The sequence below is a fragment of the Meriones unguiculatus genome, chromosome 3 (assembly GCF_030254825.1).
Source record: "Meriones unguiculatus strain TT.TT164.6M chromosome 3, Bangor_MerUng_6.1, whole genome shotgun sequence".
In the NCBI taxonomy this organism is placed as follows: domain Eukaryota; kingdom Metazoa; phylum Chordata; class Mammalia; order Rodentia; family Muridae; genus Meriones; species Meriones unguiculatus.
Genome location: NC_083351.1, coordinates 27,404,485 through 27,417,413, shown reverse-complemented (window position 1 = coordinate 27,417,413; position 12,929 = coordinate 27,404,485). Strand labels below are relative to the sequence as shown.

At 41.6% G+C, this 12,929-nt stretch overlaps 1 protein-coding gene across 3 annotated transcripts; it reads right to left on the bottom strand.

Moving 5' to 3' along the window:
• Positions 1 to 341: 341 nt before the first annotated feature.
• Ndufs5 (NADH:ubiquinone oxidoreductase subunit S5) lies at positions 342 to 5,824 on the bottom strand. Of its 3 annotated transcripts, XM_021661082.2 has the most exons (4): positions 5,688 to 5,824; positions 5,414 to 5,504; positions 2,851 to 3,068; positions 342 to 553 (listed from the first exon to the last, which is right to left on the bottom strand). In XM_021661082.2, the coding sequence occupies exons 3-4, from the start codon at positions 3,064 to 3,066 to the stop codon at positions 449 to 451; spliced, it is 321 nt and encodes a 106-aa protein (XP_021516757.1). In that variant the 5' UTR covers positions 3,067 to 3,068; positions 5,414 to 5,504; positions 5,688 to 5,824; the 3' UTR covers positions 342 to 448. The 3 variants fall into 3 exon arrangements, with proteins under 3 accessions (XP_021516757.1, XP_021516758.1, XP_060235589.1); XM_021661083.2 differs by lacking the exon at positions 5,414 to 5,504 and having other exon boundaries at positions 5,688 to 5,822; XM_060379606.1 differs by lacking the exon at positions 5,688 to 5,824 and having other exon boundaries at positions 5,414 to 5,555.
• Positions 5,825 to 12,929: the final 7,105 nt, after the last annotated feature.

Here is a 12,929-nt window from a genome sequence, read left to right as displayed (position 1 = left end):
TGAACTAATAACTGTTATCAAAGGAGGCATGATAATAAAAACCAACTTCGTTGTGCAAACTGGGCTCAAATGTTCAGCTGCCTTGATTCCCTGTTCCCCCCCAACCCCAGTTTCTGGCTTCAGTTCTTCCAGCATTAGTCATAAGAGATAAACTGGAAACCTTTCACCACTGAAAAGCATGGTGCACCTGTAATCCCAGCACTTTGGAGGCAGAAGCAGGCGGATCTCTGTGACTACAAGGCCAGCCTGGTCTACAAAGTGAGTACAAGACAGCCCAGGCTACATAGAGAAACCCTATCTTGAAGGGGGAAAAAAAAAAGCATGGTCCAAGAGAAAAAAGAGAAAGATTGAGTAATTCTTTATTTTTACATACTTGAGGAAGAAGCTCTTATTAAACATTCTTTTCAGTGGAAAACAGAACATGAAAAGCAGCTTCCAGCTACTCTGCTCAGGGCCTGGGTTCTTCCTTGCCCGAATGGTAAGGTGGAAGGGTATATTTCCCCTCTTTCATTAGCTTTTCCCGCTGTTGCTTGATGGCATTCATTCGCCTTAGCTATCAAAGGAAGAAAAAAAAAAAAAGCATTAGGGTAAATGGAAACAGGCCCCAAAAAGTGAGGGCTGGAGAAAAGGCTAAATTTAATTTCACTGTTAAACTCAGGAATACTTTCCTACAAGAGGTCCTGCGAGATGAGACTACTTTTGTCTTTTGTCTGTTTGTTCTTAAAAATTCCTAGCTGGGTATGGTGGTGTATAACCTTTAGTCCCAGCATTCAGGAGGCAGAGGCAGAAGCAGGAGGATCTCTGTGAGTCTGAGGCCAGCCTGGTTTACATAGCCAGTTCCAGGACAGCCAGGACTATGCAGAGAGACCCTGTCTCAAAAAAAAAAAAAAAATTTCAAACAAGGATCAAGGGCTCTGTTACACAGAGAAACCCTGTCCTGAATAACATCCACCCATCCATCAATCAGTAAGTGAATTAATAAATAAAATTCTTGTGCTGGTGTCTGAACCTACTCCATTTTACATGTTAGATAAATGCTGCCCAAATCTGAAGTTTATCATTTTTCAAAAATATTTTATTGGGCTGGAGAGATGGCTCAGAGGTTAAGAGCACTGGCTGTTTTTCCAAAGGTCCTGAGTTCAATTCCCAGTAACCACATGGTGGCTCATAACCACCTATAATGAGATCTGTTGCCCTTTTCTGGCATGTAGGCACACATGCAGGCAGGATACTGTATAAATAATAAATAAAAATCTTGAAAATTTTTTTAGTTTATCTATGTGTATTTGTGTATATGTGAACTCCCACAGAAGTGAGAAGAGGTCATTGGACCTAAGAACTGAGAGAAACTGAATTTGGATCCTCTGGAAGAGCAGCAAGTGCTGTTAACTGCTGAACTAACTTTCCATGCCACTAAATTAATCTTTAAAGAACTAATTGGAAAAAAAACAACAAAACAAACAAACAAAAAACAAAACGAACTGGAAAACACTTCCCAATTTTTTAATAAACTGACAACCCCTTCTCTTTTTTTTAATAATTTTATTATTTTTAAATTTATTTTTTTATATAGATTGGAGTGAAGGTGTCAGATCCCTTGGAACTGGAGTTACAGACAGTTGTGAGCTGCCATGTGGGTGCTGGTAATTGAACCCAGGTCCTTTGGAAGAACAGACAGTGCTACTTAACCACTGAGCCATCTCTCCAGCACCCTTTTTTGATTTTTCAAGACAGGGTTTCTCTGTGTAGCCTTGGCTGCCCTTAACTCACTCTGTAGACCATCTGGCCAAATTCAGAGATCTGCCTACCCCTGCCTCCAGAGTCCTAGGATTAAAGGTGTGCACCAACACACCTTTCTAATAGATATAATATACATTTATAATATATATAATATATACTTGAAAAATAGTAATTAAGATATTCTCAGTATATATAAGAAAACAGGTTAGCTGGGCAATAGTGGCATAGGCCACTCAGGAGGCACAGATAAGTGGGCTCTGACTTCAAGGCCAGCCTGGTTTACAAGTCCAGGACAGCAAGGCTACACAGAGAAACCTTGTCTCAAAACAACAACAAATATATATATGTATATGCACACACACACATAAACATACATATATGTATGTACATGTATATGTACATATATATATACACATACATACATGTATATATATAAACTTGACATTCTCTCATTCCTTCCAAGTTTGGTTTCTTTACCAGCATATCCAGTTGGTTGTATCATGTTCACTGCTAGGGTTTGGCTGTTTCTCCAATGAGGGTTTAATGACTGTGAAACAGTTCCACTGCAAATTTTACCTTTTAAATTTTTAAAAGTTATTTATGTTACATATATAGGTGCTCTGCTAGCATATGCAGTGTATGTCTGTGCACTATAAGTGTGCCAAATGCCAGTGGAGGCCAGAAGATGGTGTCAGATACACCAGGAATGGAGTTACAGATAGTTGTGAACTGCCATGTGGGCACGGGAACTGGAATCCAGGTCTTCTGTAAGAGCAGCCAGGGCTCTTAACCAATAAGTCAAAAACCCATGTGATTTCTGGCTACAGCCAAGGACAGGCTGACAAGGAGATGAAAAACACTAGGGAAGAAAGGCCCTTCTCAGATCCAAAGGTTCTGAACTGTTTCATTATAGAGGTCTTACTAATTCCATCTGAGCAAGCCGCTGTCCAAAGACCAACTGAAAACACTGCAGATGGCCCAAGGACTAGAGATGTAGTTCAGTGACAGAGCACTTACAAAGCCCTGGATGCAATCCCCACTGTGACCAAAAAAGGGGGTAAAGGAGAGGGAAAGGGAGGTGTTCAGCAACTATACCCATCATTTCCTCACCGTTTTGTGCCGAAGATAACATTCTTTGAAATCTTCATATTCTATCTTGCACTCTGTTTTGGCCCGGGTAGAACCAATGGCATGGGCACACTCTATCCATTCTTTCTCGAAAGCGTGGCATCGAGCGGGATTCTTGAAGGGCTGCTCAACACTTTGGTACATGAGGTGACGGTCTAAGCTGATGCCCAGCTTTTTCTGCAAATCAAGGAAGGGCATGGCTGCAAAAGAACACAAAGAAAATAAGTTAAAACGAGATGTTTCTGAGAAACAAAACAACAGAAAAAGAGACAGTTCATCTGTGAAGTCCTATTCCCCAAATTTCTTCTCATCAAACTTTTTTTTCTTAATTGCATCTCATCTGGCCCAGGCTGCCTTTCAGTCACTATTGTAGTCAAGGAGGGTCTCAGCTCGAGTTCCTCATCCTTCTGCCTCTGTCTTCCAAGTGCTGGGCTTACCAAACATTTTTTTTTTTTAATTAGACATGTTCTGCCAGATGAGTAATTTGGAGGCTTTCAAAAAACTCATCGAAAAGTAAATTAAAAAAAAAAAAATTAATTAAAGATTTTTTTTGTCAAGGGTGAAAATTGTGTTTTGACTCAACCCCAAACAAGCAAACAAACCAAAAGCACCAACAATAACAACCAAAACAAAGGAAAACAAAAAGTAGTATAAGCACACATGTAACCAGTGTTTGCTTTATGGAATCTTCTCTTGTCCACGATTCTCCTTCCAGTCTTTCAACCTCCTAACCCTAAATAAGAGAGAAAAAAAGGATAGAGAGAAAAGAATCCCTGAATAAAGTCAGGGGTTGAAAACAAGGCAACAATATCGTTAGACTACTTCCTGCTGATTGAAGCATCGACTTCCTTGGAGTAAGTTTGATCTTCTCCATCAAAATATCTAATTTCTTCTTGTTGTTATTTCTTCTTTGTACATGACTGCTTAACAAACCACAACCAACAACAACCAACAAGCCCCCCTACACACATACACACATGCCTCTTGGGGCCCTAGCATTTATATACCCTCTGAAAAGTCCCCAGAATTCCAAATGTCATACAACTGCAGAAACTATCTTCAGCTGGCAAAAATCACCGCCTCTGTCAGAGCATCAGGCAAATCATAGTCAGCTGCTGCAGAGCTGCCCCATACCCCACACCTGGGATTAAAACAAAACACTTCTGTGGCACATGCCTGTAATCCTGGAACTCTGGGAGGCAGAGGCAGCTAGATCTCCATAGTTTGAGGTCAGCCTGGTCTACAAAGAAAGTCCAGCCAAGGCTACACAGAGAAACCCTGTCTCAAAATAACAAAAACGAACAAACACACAAAAAACCGTATGTTTCTCTGTTTAAAGAAATTAAATTTCAGAATTCTTGCACACAGACATTATTTCTTTACATTGTCTTACACATTCTTTCCATCCCAACCTAGATCACACTTCTCTTCAGAGGCTCTCTTGAATCTAGTGTCTCTCCTTTCAAAGAAGTCTATCCTAGGTTGGAGCGATGGCTTAGTGGTTAAAAGTGCATGCTGCTCTAGCAGAGGACTCAAATTTGATTCTCAGCAACCATGGTGGGTACTTCACAGCTGTTAAGAACAGCTTCATGGAGATATGAAGGCCCGGGCCTTGTGGAGCAGCTGCATTTTTCCGTGCCCACATCCACACATAATTTAAAAGTACTTTTTCCATTACTGTAACAGACTATTTCCTTGTCCGTTTTCCCTACTGGATTTTGTTTTGAGAGCAAAATCGAGCAGATGCTAGGTAACTGCCAAAAATAAACGAAACAAAACCAGGAAATTTCAAACAACTTACATGTGCAACTATAAAGAAATGGGTAAATTTCGGTGCTCAACAGACTTTGAGAAAAAAAAAAGAATATATGGAAAACACATAATAATGTTAACATAGAGAGAACAAAATAATTCCAAACTGCAAAATTGCTTAAGACTAGAAAGCAAGCACAACACTGACATCAGTACCCTGCAGAACTTGAGTGGTAAATTTACGTTATAAAGTGTCTTCCCGCTCTTTCACTCATTTACTGTGCATGTTACAGGCAAATCGGGGGAAATGGATCATCAGGAGCACTGGAGACCCACACTGGAAACTTGTAAAGAAACCTGAATGTAAGGATTCATTCTAAGGGAGGAGGGCTGGAGAGAGCCCTCGCTCTTCCGAAGGTCCTGAGTTCAATTCCCAGCACCCGCACGGCAGCTCACAACTGCCTGATGCTGTCTTCTGGTGTGCGGGTGTACATGCAGACAAATTACCTAGGCACATAAAATACATAAATAATAAATCTTTAAGAATTCAAGAAGACTAGAATTCAGAAGACTAGAAAACGTCTTTGAGACCAGTCGCGGCACCCACACGACAACGCACAACTGCTTGTAACTCTATTTCCAGAGGGAACACACACAAAAATGAGCAGTGAGCAGTGCGTTCCAAAGGCGATTACAACAGGAGTGAAACAGAGGGCTCGGGAAGATGGGGAATGACATCACTGGGGCTTTAAGGACCGGATAAGCGGGTGTAGCCTGGCGTAGTAGCGCATACCTTTAATTTCAGAGAAGGGAGATCACTGAGTTCGAGACCAGCCTGGTTTACAGGGTGAGTTCCAGCACAGCCAGGGCTACACAGAGAAGGCCTGTCTCAGAACAAAAGCAAAACAAGGAAGCGGGCTGTCAGGGTCGGAAGAAGGCCACAGCAGGAGTCCGGCAGAGGCGGGCCTGGAAGGCTGCGGGGAGGACCTAGGTGTGGGGTGAAGGGGAGGCGGAGGACACGCCCAGAACCCGGCCCCCCAGAACGAGAGGAAATCCGTCAAGGAGACCTGCTTGCGAAGCCTCTTGGCGGCGCGGACACAGCAGCGCCTACCGCGCACGGCGGTGCCCTTGACAGCCCCTGCGCGCAGTTCACCGACGCCGGCTCTGGAGAGACGCAGACGCCTGCCGTAAAGAACGCCCGCAGCGCGACGTCCACAGCGCGACGCCGCAAGCCGACTGCGGTGTCCCCGCGGGAACGGGAGACACTAAGCGGTCTGCGCCTGCGCATCAAGCCCCGCCTCCGGCCTCTGACAGCGGACGAACGAACCTTTCCTCAGGCGGCTGCCTCTGTGGTGAGTTCTCGCTCTCCAAGCCGTCACGACGGTCGATTGTTGTGCCACTTGACCAAGGTTCACACGCGAGAAAAAGCATTGCTTCCTTCACCCCAAGCGCACGGAGTTAAGCTCGCGGGCCACTGACCCTAAAACGTGCGCCTGTTTCTGTTAGTAACGCTGTAGCCCACTGGAGACACACAGCTCGGAGGTTAAGAGCACCTGCTGCTCGGGCAGAGAAACCCGGTGTGCTCGTTTGACCTCGGCGACATCTGGAGCACACACGTGGTGCACAATATATGAGACAAAAAACAAAACAAAAAAACCCAGTAAATCTGAAAAGAAAGATAATAGTGCCTAGGGATGTGCACTCCTTTAAATGCCAGAATTTGAGAGATAGAAGTAAGTGGATCTCTACAAGTTCCAGGCCAGCCACGGCTACATAGTTTCAAACAAAACAAAATAACAAACAAACAGCTCTAGAGTTGCTGTAGGGACTGGTTTATACTGTGACATGATGAAAAAATTTTTTTTTTTTTTTTTTTTTTTTTTTGGCCAGGCTGTGGTGGCACACTCCTTTAATCACAGCACTTGGGAGGCAGAGGCAGGTGGATCTCTTGAGGTCAAGGCCAGCCTGGTCTACAAAGCGAGTTCCAGTACAGCCAAGGCTACACAGGGAAACCCTATTGCAGCTCCTATCTTTTCACAGCTCTACTTTATTGAGGGTTCCTTACTCCTCTACCTCCCTTCCAACCTCACGACCCTAGGTGGGAGATCAAGAAGGTTAGAAAGGAAAGGGGATGTGGACCCCTTTAAACTTAGTTCCTGCTGGTTAGGGTCATCTGGTTCTTTGAGAAAATACCAATCTCAGTTGTTAGGATACCTAGCAGTCCAGCAACAGCAAACCGCAAATGCAGCAGGACGAACAAGCAGCCTTCTTCTGTCTCCTCGGAGCCCCTTCCTCTCTCTGGGCTCTGTTATTTATACTCTCCCAGAGTCCTCAGAATTTCACCAACTCCAGCGGGCAAAGACCACTGCCCTCTCTGAGCCCCGCGAGGTTGTTATCAAGTCCCATATCCTACACTTGGGGTTAAAACTAAAACATTTACAGAACATAACTGAATTTTCAAACAAGCCAAAACTTCCACTCCATGTTCCCTTTTGTTTTAAAAAATGGCTTTTCTTAACATTAATAAACTATATACAATAAGGATAATTATGAGAATCATCAGGTAAGAATTACAATGCTCAGTCCATTTGTATTGGGTGGTTTTGGAGAAAGTATTCCACTATCTATGCTATCCTGGTGAGTCCAAAGTTCTGTACCTAAATTGCTTTCTTGTAACTTGCACTGATCAACCTAGAAACATCTTTTTAGGCTTTAAACATTGTCTTAGTTCCTGAACAACTAAGCTTAATTGTAGTAGGACTCTGACTATCTAGTCTTCAACCCCATCAGAGACTTTAGAAGGAAATGATATTACCTAAGTGTGTAGGAAGCATAGAGCAGGCAGCTTCCAGAACTATAGCAATGACAGAGACAGCTGACCGCCTGGACAGTCACCAGAGGTTTCTGTGTGTCATTGGGGCATCCAGGCTTCAGCCTACCTGCCCCGATAATCTGACAGACTTCTCTGTGAATCGGGAATTTTGAAGGACTGGCCTATCTAATCTCTGAAAAGTTGGTCAGTCAGTTTCCCAGTGTCCTGCTTGTCAACTGCTTGGAGAGCCTGCTGTCAGCAGCAGAGATAAGAACAGTTTTTTCCAGTGTCTGTCTTGCTATATTTATTTCTCTGATTCTCATCATCTTCTTTGAAGTAGATGAGAGGGGCTGGCAGGAGCAGGTGTGTCTCTGTCAGAAAATCCTTCTATTATGAAAACATCTTTAAGTGCCATATTCTGTAGGACTCTGAGATGTGTGAAGACCATCTATCTAAGTATATCTAAATAGACAAACATTACTTGTTTCTAGCTATGTACTATCTGTTTAACCTTGAAAACATGTACAAGAGACTAAATAAAGGTTATTTCTGTAATTAACTAAAATAGTACTGAACAAGCCTACAAGCAAGATTATCTCTAGGTGACAAACTACTAACTTGAATTTCTTAATTGTCCTAAACAGTTTGCAATAGCTTTCATAAGATTAGAACTTTACATCACATTTTCAAATGAATTGCATATGTACAACACATTAAGCAATAGTTGAACAAAGTAACCTTAGATTTCTATCAATAAACAATAATCCATACCAATGTATTTGGGACTTGAAGATTCAATAATCTACTTTTCATCCTGTCATCCGACATCCCTCCCTTTTTCTTTTATTATTCCCTTTTCCCCTCCTTTTCCCTAACACTAGATAGAAGGATAAGAGAAAAAGGTTAGAGGGGAGAAGCAAACTGATCCCTGATTTCTTTTTTATTTTTTTAGATTTATTTATTATGTATATAGTATATGTATTGTCTGCATGTATGCCTGCACACCAGAAGAGGGCACCAAACTGCATTATAGATAATGTGGTTGCTGGGAATTTAACTCAAGACCTTTGGAAGAGCAGCCAGTGCTTTTAACCTCTGAGGCATCTCTCCAGCCTGATCCCTGATTTCTTTACTTTGTTTCCTTTACTTTATTTCCTCCCTGACCATGACCAGTAATAACTTAGAACTAATGCCCCCTAGATGACAACAACCATAACCCAACAAATGACCAAAACCACCCATTTCACCTCTTAGGAATGGGGGCATTGTGTTCTTAAAATCACTTCTTCCTGTCTGGGGGGTTAAAGACATATTTTAGGTATTCCCAAGAAAATTGGGATATTGGCCAAGTGCTGGAAAAGCTAGCTGTGTCTTTTTCTTTCCAGTCTCTGTAGGATCTGGGCTAGTCCTTTTGAAGTTGTTCTGCATGCAAATTCTTGAAGAAACAGTAACTGAGGCCATCTGTGTGGCTGAATTACCTGGGCTACTTGCTTTGTCTTCATTGTTATCTGGTCATTTGCTCTGAAAATAAACTTTTAAAGGTATTATCATAGACACATATCTGCGCATATACAAAGTGCACAAATCAGCTAAAGGTAAGTCTCTGCTCTATGTTTGAGCAGGTGAAAGACATTTATCAACTTTATATGTCTGTTTGGACTGCAGTATAAATCTCCATCCATGCTATATGAGTGGATGGCATGTCACAAGGACCAAGGAGCCAGGAGGATTCAGTTGCCATGCAAAGACATGCTTGTTTTAGCTAGTAGAAGGTCTTTCCTGGTCAAATCTAATCTTTATAAATTTTGTTGGAAACCATATTTTTCATTCCCTGTAGGTAAGCAAAACCACATCTCCCTCTCAAAACTATTGCAGGGTTCCATTCTTATGTCAACACACCCTTATAGTATATGAGCCAATCTAGCTCTACAATTTTTTCTATAACCTAGTGTCTCTCAACTGATATTGTCTCTTTTTCACTGACATTAAGAAAATTTAGAGTTAAGAAAGCATTATTTAGTCTGTCTTTGGGATCTTTACTCTTCCTTACTGTTTAATTTAAGCAACTCTTTTCAAGTAAGATTGGCTCTTTATATATCTGCCTGTCCTGTAGGGTTGTGTGGTACACCAGTAACATGCTTTATATTATAATATGCAAAGAATTCCTTCATCTTACTGGACACATATACTGGAGCATTATCAGTCTTAATTTGTGCAGGTATCCCCATATTTGCCATTATTTCTAATAAATGTGTAATTAAACAGTCAGCCTTTTCAGAACTTAAAGCAGTTGCTCATTGAAATCCTGAGTACGTAGCAATGGTATGATGTATTTGCCTTTATTTTCCAAATTCTGCAAAATAAAACACATTTATCTGCCAGATTTCTTTTCTTTTGGTACTTCTAGGGTTTCTTCCAGCAGGTAATGGGGTCTGGTCATACACATAGGACATTTTTTATTATTTATTTTGCTTGTTGCCAACTGGTAATTTTTTTCTTTAAACCTTTTCTGTTTTTAAAAAAAGATTTATTTATTCTGCCTGCATGTGTGCCTGTACTCCAGAAGGGGGCACCAGATCTTATTACAGATTGAGCCACTATGTGGTTGCTGGGAACTGAACTGAGGACCTTTGGAAGAACAGCCAATGCTTTTAACCTTTAAGCTCTCTCTCTAGCCCCTAAACTTTTGCTGTTAACATGTTTTCATAAAATTTGGAAGCTTCTAACACATTTCCTATTAGCAATTGGTCAATTTCCTCATTTCCTTGTGCCAGTGGACCTGGCAAACCTGTGTGAGAATGAATGAGTGATATATAATGGATAGTTTATACTTCTGATGGCTTGTTGCAATTGCATACATCAAACTTAATTCAGAGTTATCAGGAATAAAGTCAGCAGTTTCTATGTGCAAAACAACTCTTTCTACATATCGAGAGTAATTATATTAAGAGATTCAGGAAAAATCTAATAATACCATAAAGATTGCCTACAATTTTGATTTTAAAAAAAGAAAAACATGTTTTTTAAAATATTTATTTTATGTGCATGAGTGCTCCTTCTGTATATACACCTGCATGCCAGAAGAGGGCACCAGATCCCAGTATAGATGGTTGTGAGCCACCATGTTGTTGCTGGGAATTGAGCTCAGGACCTCTGGAAGAACAGACAGTGCTCTTATCCACTGAGCCATCTCTCCAGCCCCACAATTCTGATTTTTGAGCTGAGGTGTATGGGCCTTGGATCACCTTGTTCATTTTATCAGACTTATAACCTGCCATTCACATCTTGTTTGCATCAGTAGAAAATGTAGGTGCCTCAGGAATTGGTGTTCCTTTTACAATTTGTAGAAGAAACCAATCGGTTCTTTTCATAAGCCATAAACATTTGCTTTCAGGATATATGTTATTTCTCCCAGGTAGTTACTACAAGCTCCTTGCCAGTCTTCATTTATTACCCACAATGACATAATTTCAGCATTTGTGAGAGGCACTATAAATTCAGATGGGTCTGTTTCTGGCAATTGATATAGTCTTATTCTACCTTTTATAATTCACAAACCTTTTCTATGTAAGTCTTTAATTTTTTTACCTTGTTTGTGTGCTAAGAAAATCACTCCATAATAGTATCTTCTTTTTGCATAATGAGCCCAGTAGAAAAATGAGTTGAAGGCAAAATAACAAAAATAGAATCAAGTTTAGGATCAATTTGATCCACATATGCATCTTGCAGTCTTTGTTCTACCAGAGTTAACTTTTTTTCTTCAGCTGTTAGACAATAGACTGTTTAAACAGGAATCTCCCTGTAATGTTTGAAATAAATTACTTAACTCATAATTAATCCAATTGTAGGCCTGAGCCAGTTTATATCTCCCATTAATTTTTGAAAATCATTGAGAGTTTGTAATTGGGGCTGGAGAGATGGTTCAGAGGTTAAGAACACTGGCTATTCTTCCAGAGGTTGTGAGTTCAATTTCCATGGTGGCTTATAACTATGATATCTGTTGCCCTTTTCTGATGTGAAGGCATACATGCAGATATTGTGTGTGTGTATATATATATATATATATATATATATATATACACACATTAAAAAGGACTTTATGCCCATCTTCATCTCCAGGACATTCAGACTCCAAGACCCTTGTAACCTAAGGCTCCAGCCCAAAACCTCTGAACAAAATTCGGTGGCTGCCTGAGGATCAGTGTCAGGCTGCCTTGTGGAGCAGGCTGAGTACACTGGGTGCCTATGCACAGGACTATCTTGACCCATTCACATAATGGAAATATTTTTTAAGTGTCTTACACTGTTGTGCAGATCTGAATAAAGTGGAAGCCTAAGAAGTCATGCACAAGGAAAGGCCTTGATGTTGGAAACTCCAGGGCCACTAATTGAGCTTTAGGACAGAAACCAGACCCTGTGAATTTCTTTAGGGATGAATTCACAGAATTCATTTGGAGATGAAGGAAATGTCAAACTGGACAAACAAAACTAGGAATCCCTAAAGCAAAATGAATTGGGAATAAGGCTGTCAGGCTCAAGATGCCCCAGGTAACTTCTCACCCAGGAGGGTGAGAAATATTCCATCCTTAGAACTCACCTTGGGCTGGGAATGTGACTCAGCTGGTAGAATGCTGGCTTCCACCCCGAGAACTACATTAAAAAACAAAAACCAGGAGCTGGGCACGGTGGCACATACCTGTAATTTCCAGCACTTGGGGAGGCATTAGCAGGTGGATCTCTGTGAGTTCCAGGCCAGTCTGGTCTACAAAGCAAGTCCAGGACAGCCAAGGCTACATAGAGAAACCCTGTCTCGAAACAAACCAAACCGAAAAATTGTGGTGATACAAACCTGTAATTTCAGTACTTGGGCAGTGGAGGTAGAAGGATAAATGCAAGATCACCTCAGCCTTACCTGTTAGCCTAGACAACATGAGACCTTGTCTCAACCCCCAAACTTCCTCTTGATGTGTGGAGCTGCCTCTTGGCTTGAAAAACCGGGCTTCCTAAATGGTATGATTACACAAAGCACTGATAAAGCCAACAAGGTAGTTTACTACACTTGCCATATATTCTCACCATAAATTAACAGGCTGGAGTCTGGTTTCACAACCCAAAATAATTTTATTACCGAGTCAGCATCCCTAAGAGCAGAGAATCAAACTACCGCAGGGACACTGCCTTAGTCCAGCAACGTTCCCTAGCGCACACACTGCTCTTTCCTAGAGGCCCACAACACCTAACAAAGCGGGGAACTGCTGACCCTCTGTTCTACCCACTAGTCTGAGACAGCCTAGAGAAGCCTCAAAGTGTTTGACCTGGGGTTAAGGGAAGTTCTAGGTCGGTGTGAATAGTTATGTACTTCAGCTAGCCAAGGTAACAGGTCAGAGTGATACGAAGAGCCCAGTGTAGTAGTGGGAGAGTCAGCAAGGCACGTGCATTCAGGATGTTACAGAAACAAAATGGAGGGACATGACAAAGCACTGTGTGCACAGCACAC

What these genes read in the sequence shown, in the direction of transcription:
- Ndufs5 (XM_021661082.2), bottom strand. Translation starts at nt 3,066, where the DNA reads ATGCCCTTCCTTGATTTGCAGAAAAAGCTGGGCATCAGCTTAGACCGT. An exon ending in GTTATCTTCGGCACAAAACG is followed by an intron (nt 554 to 2,850) that starts GTGAGGAAATGA and finishes TTCCTTTGATAG; the next exon opens with CTAAGGCGAATGAATGCCAT.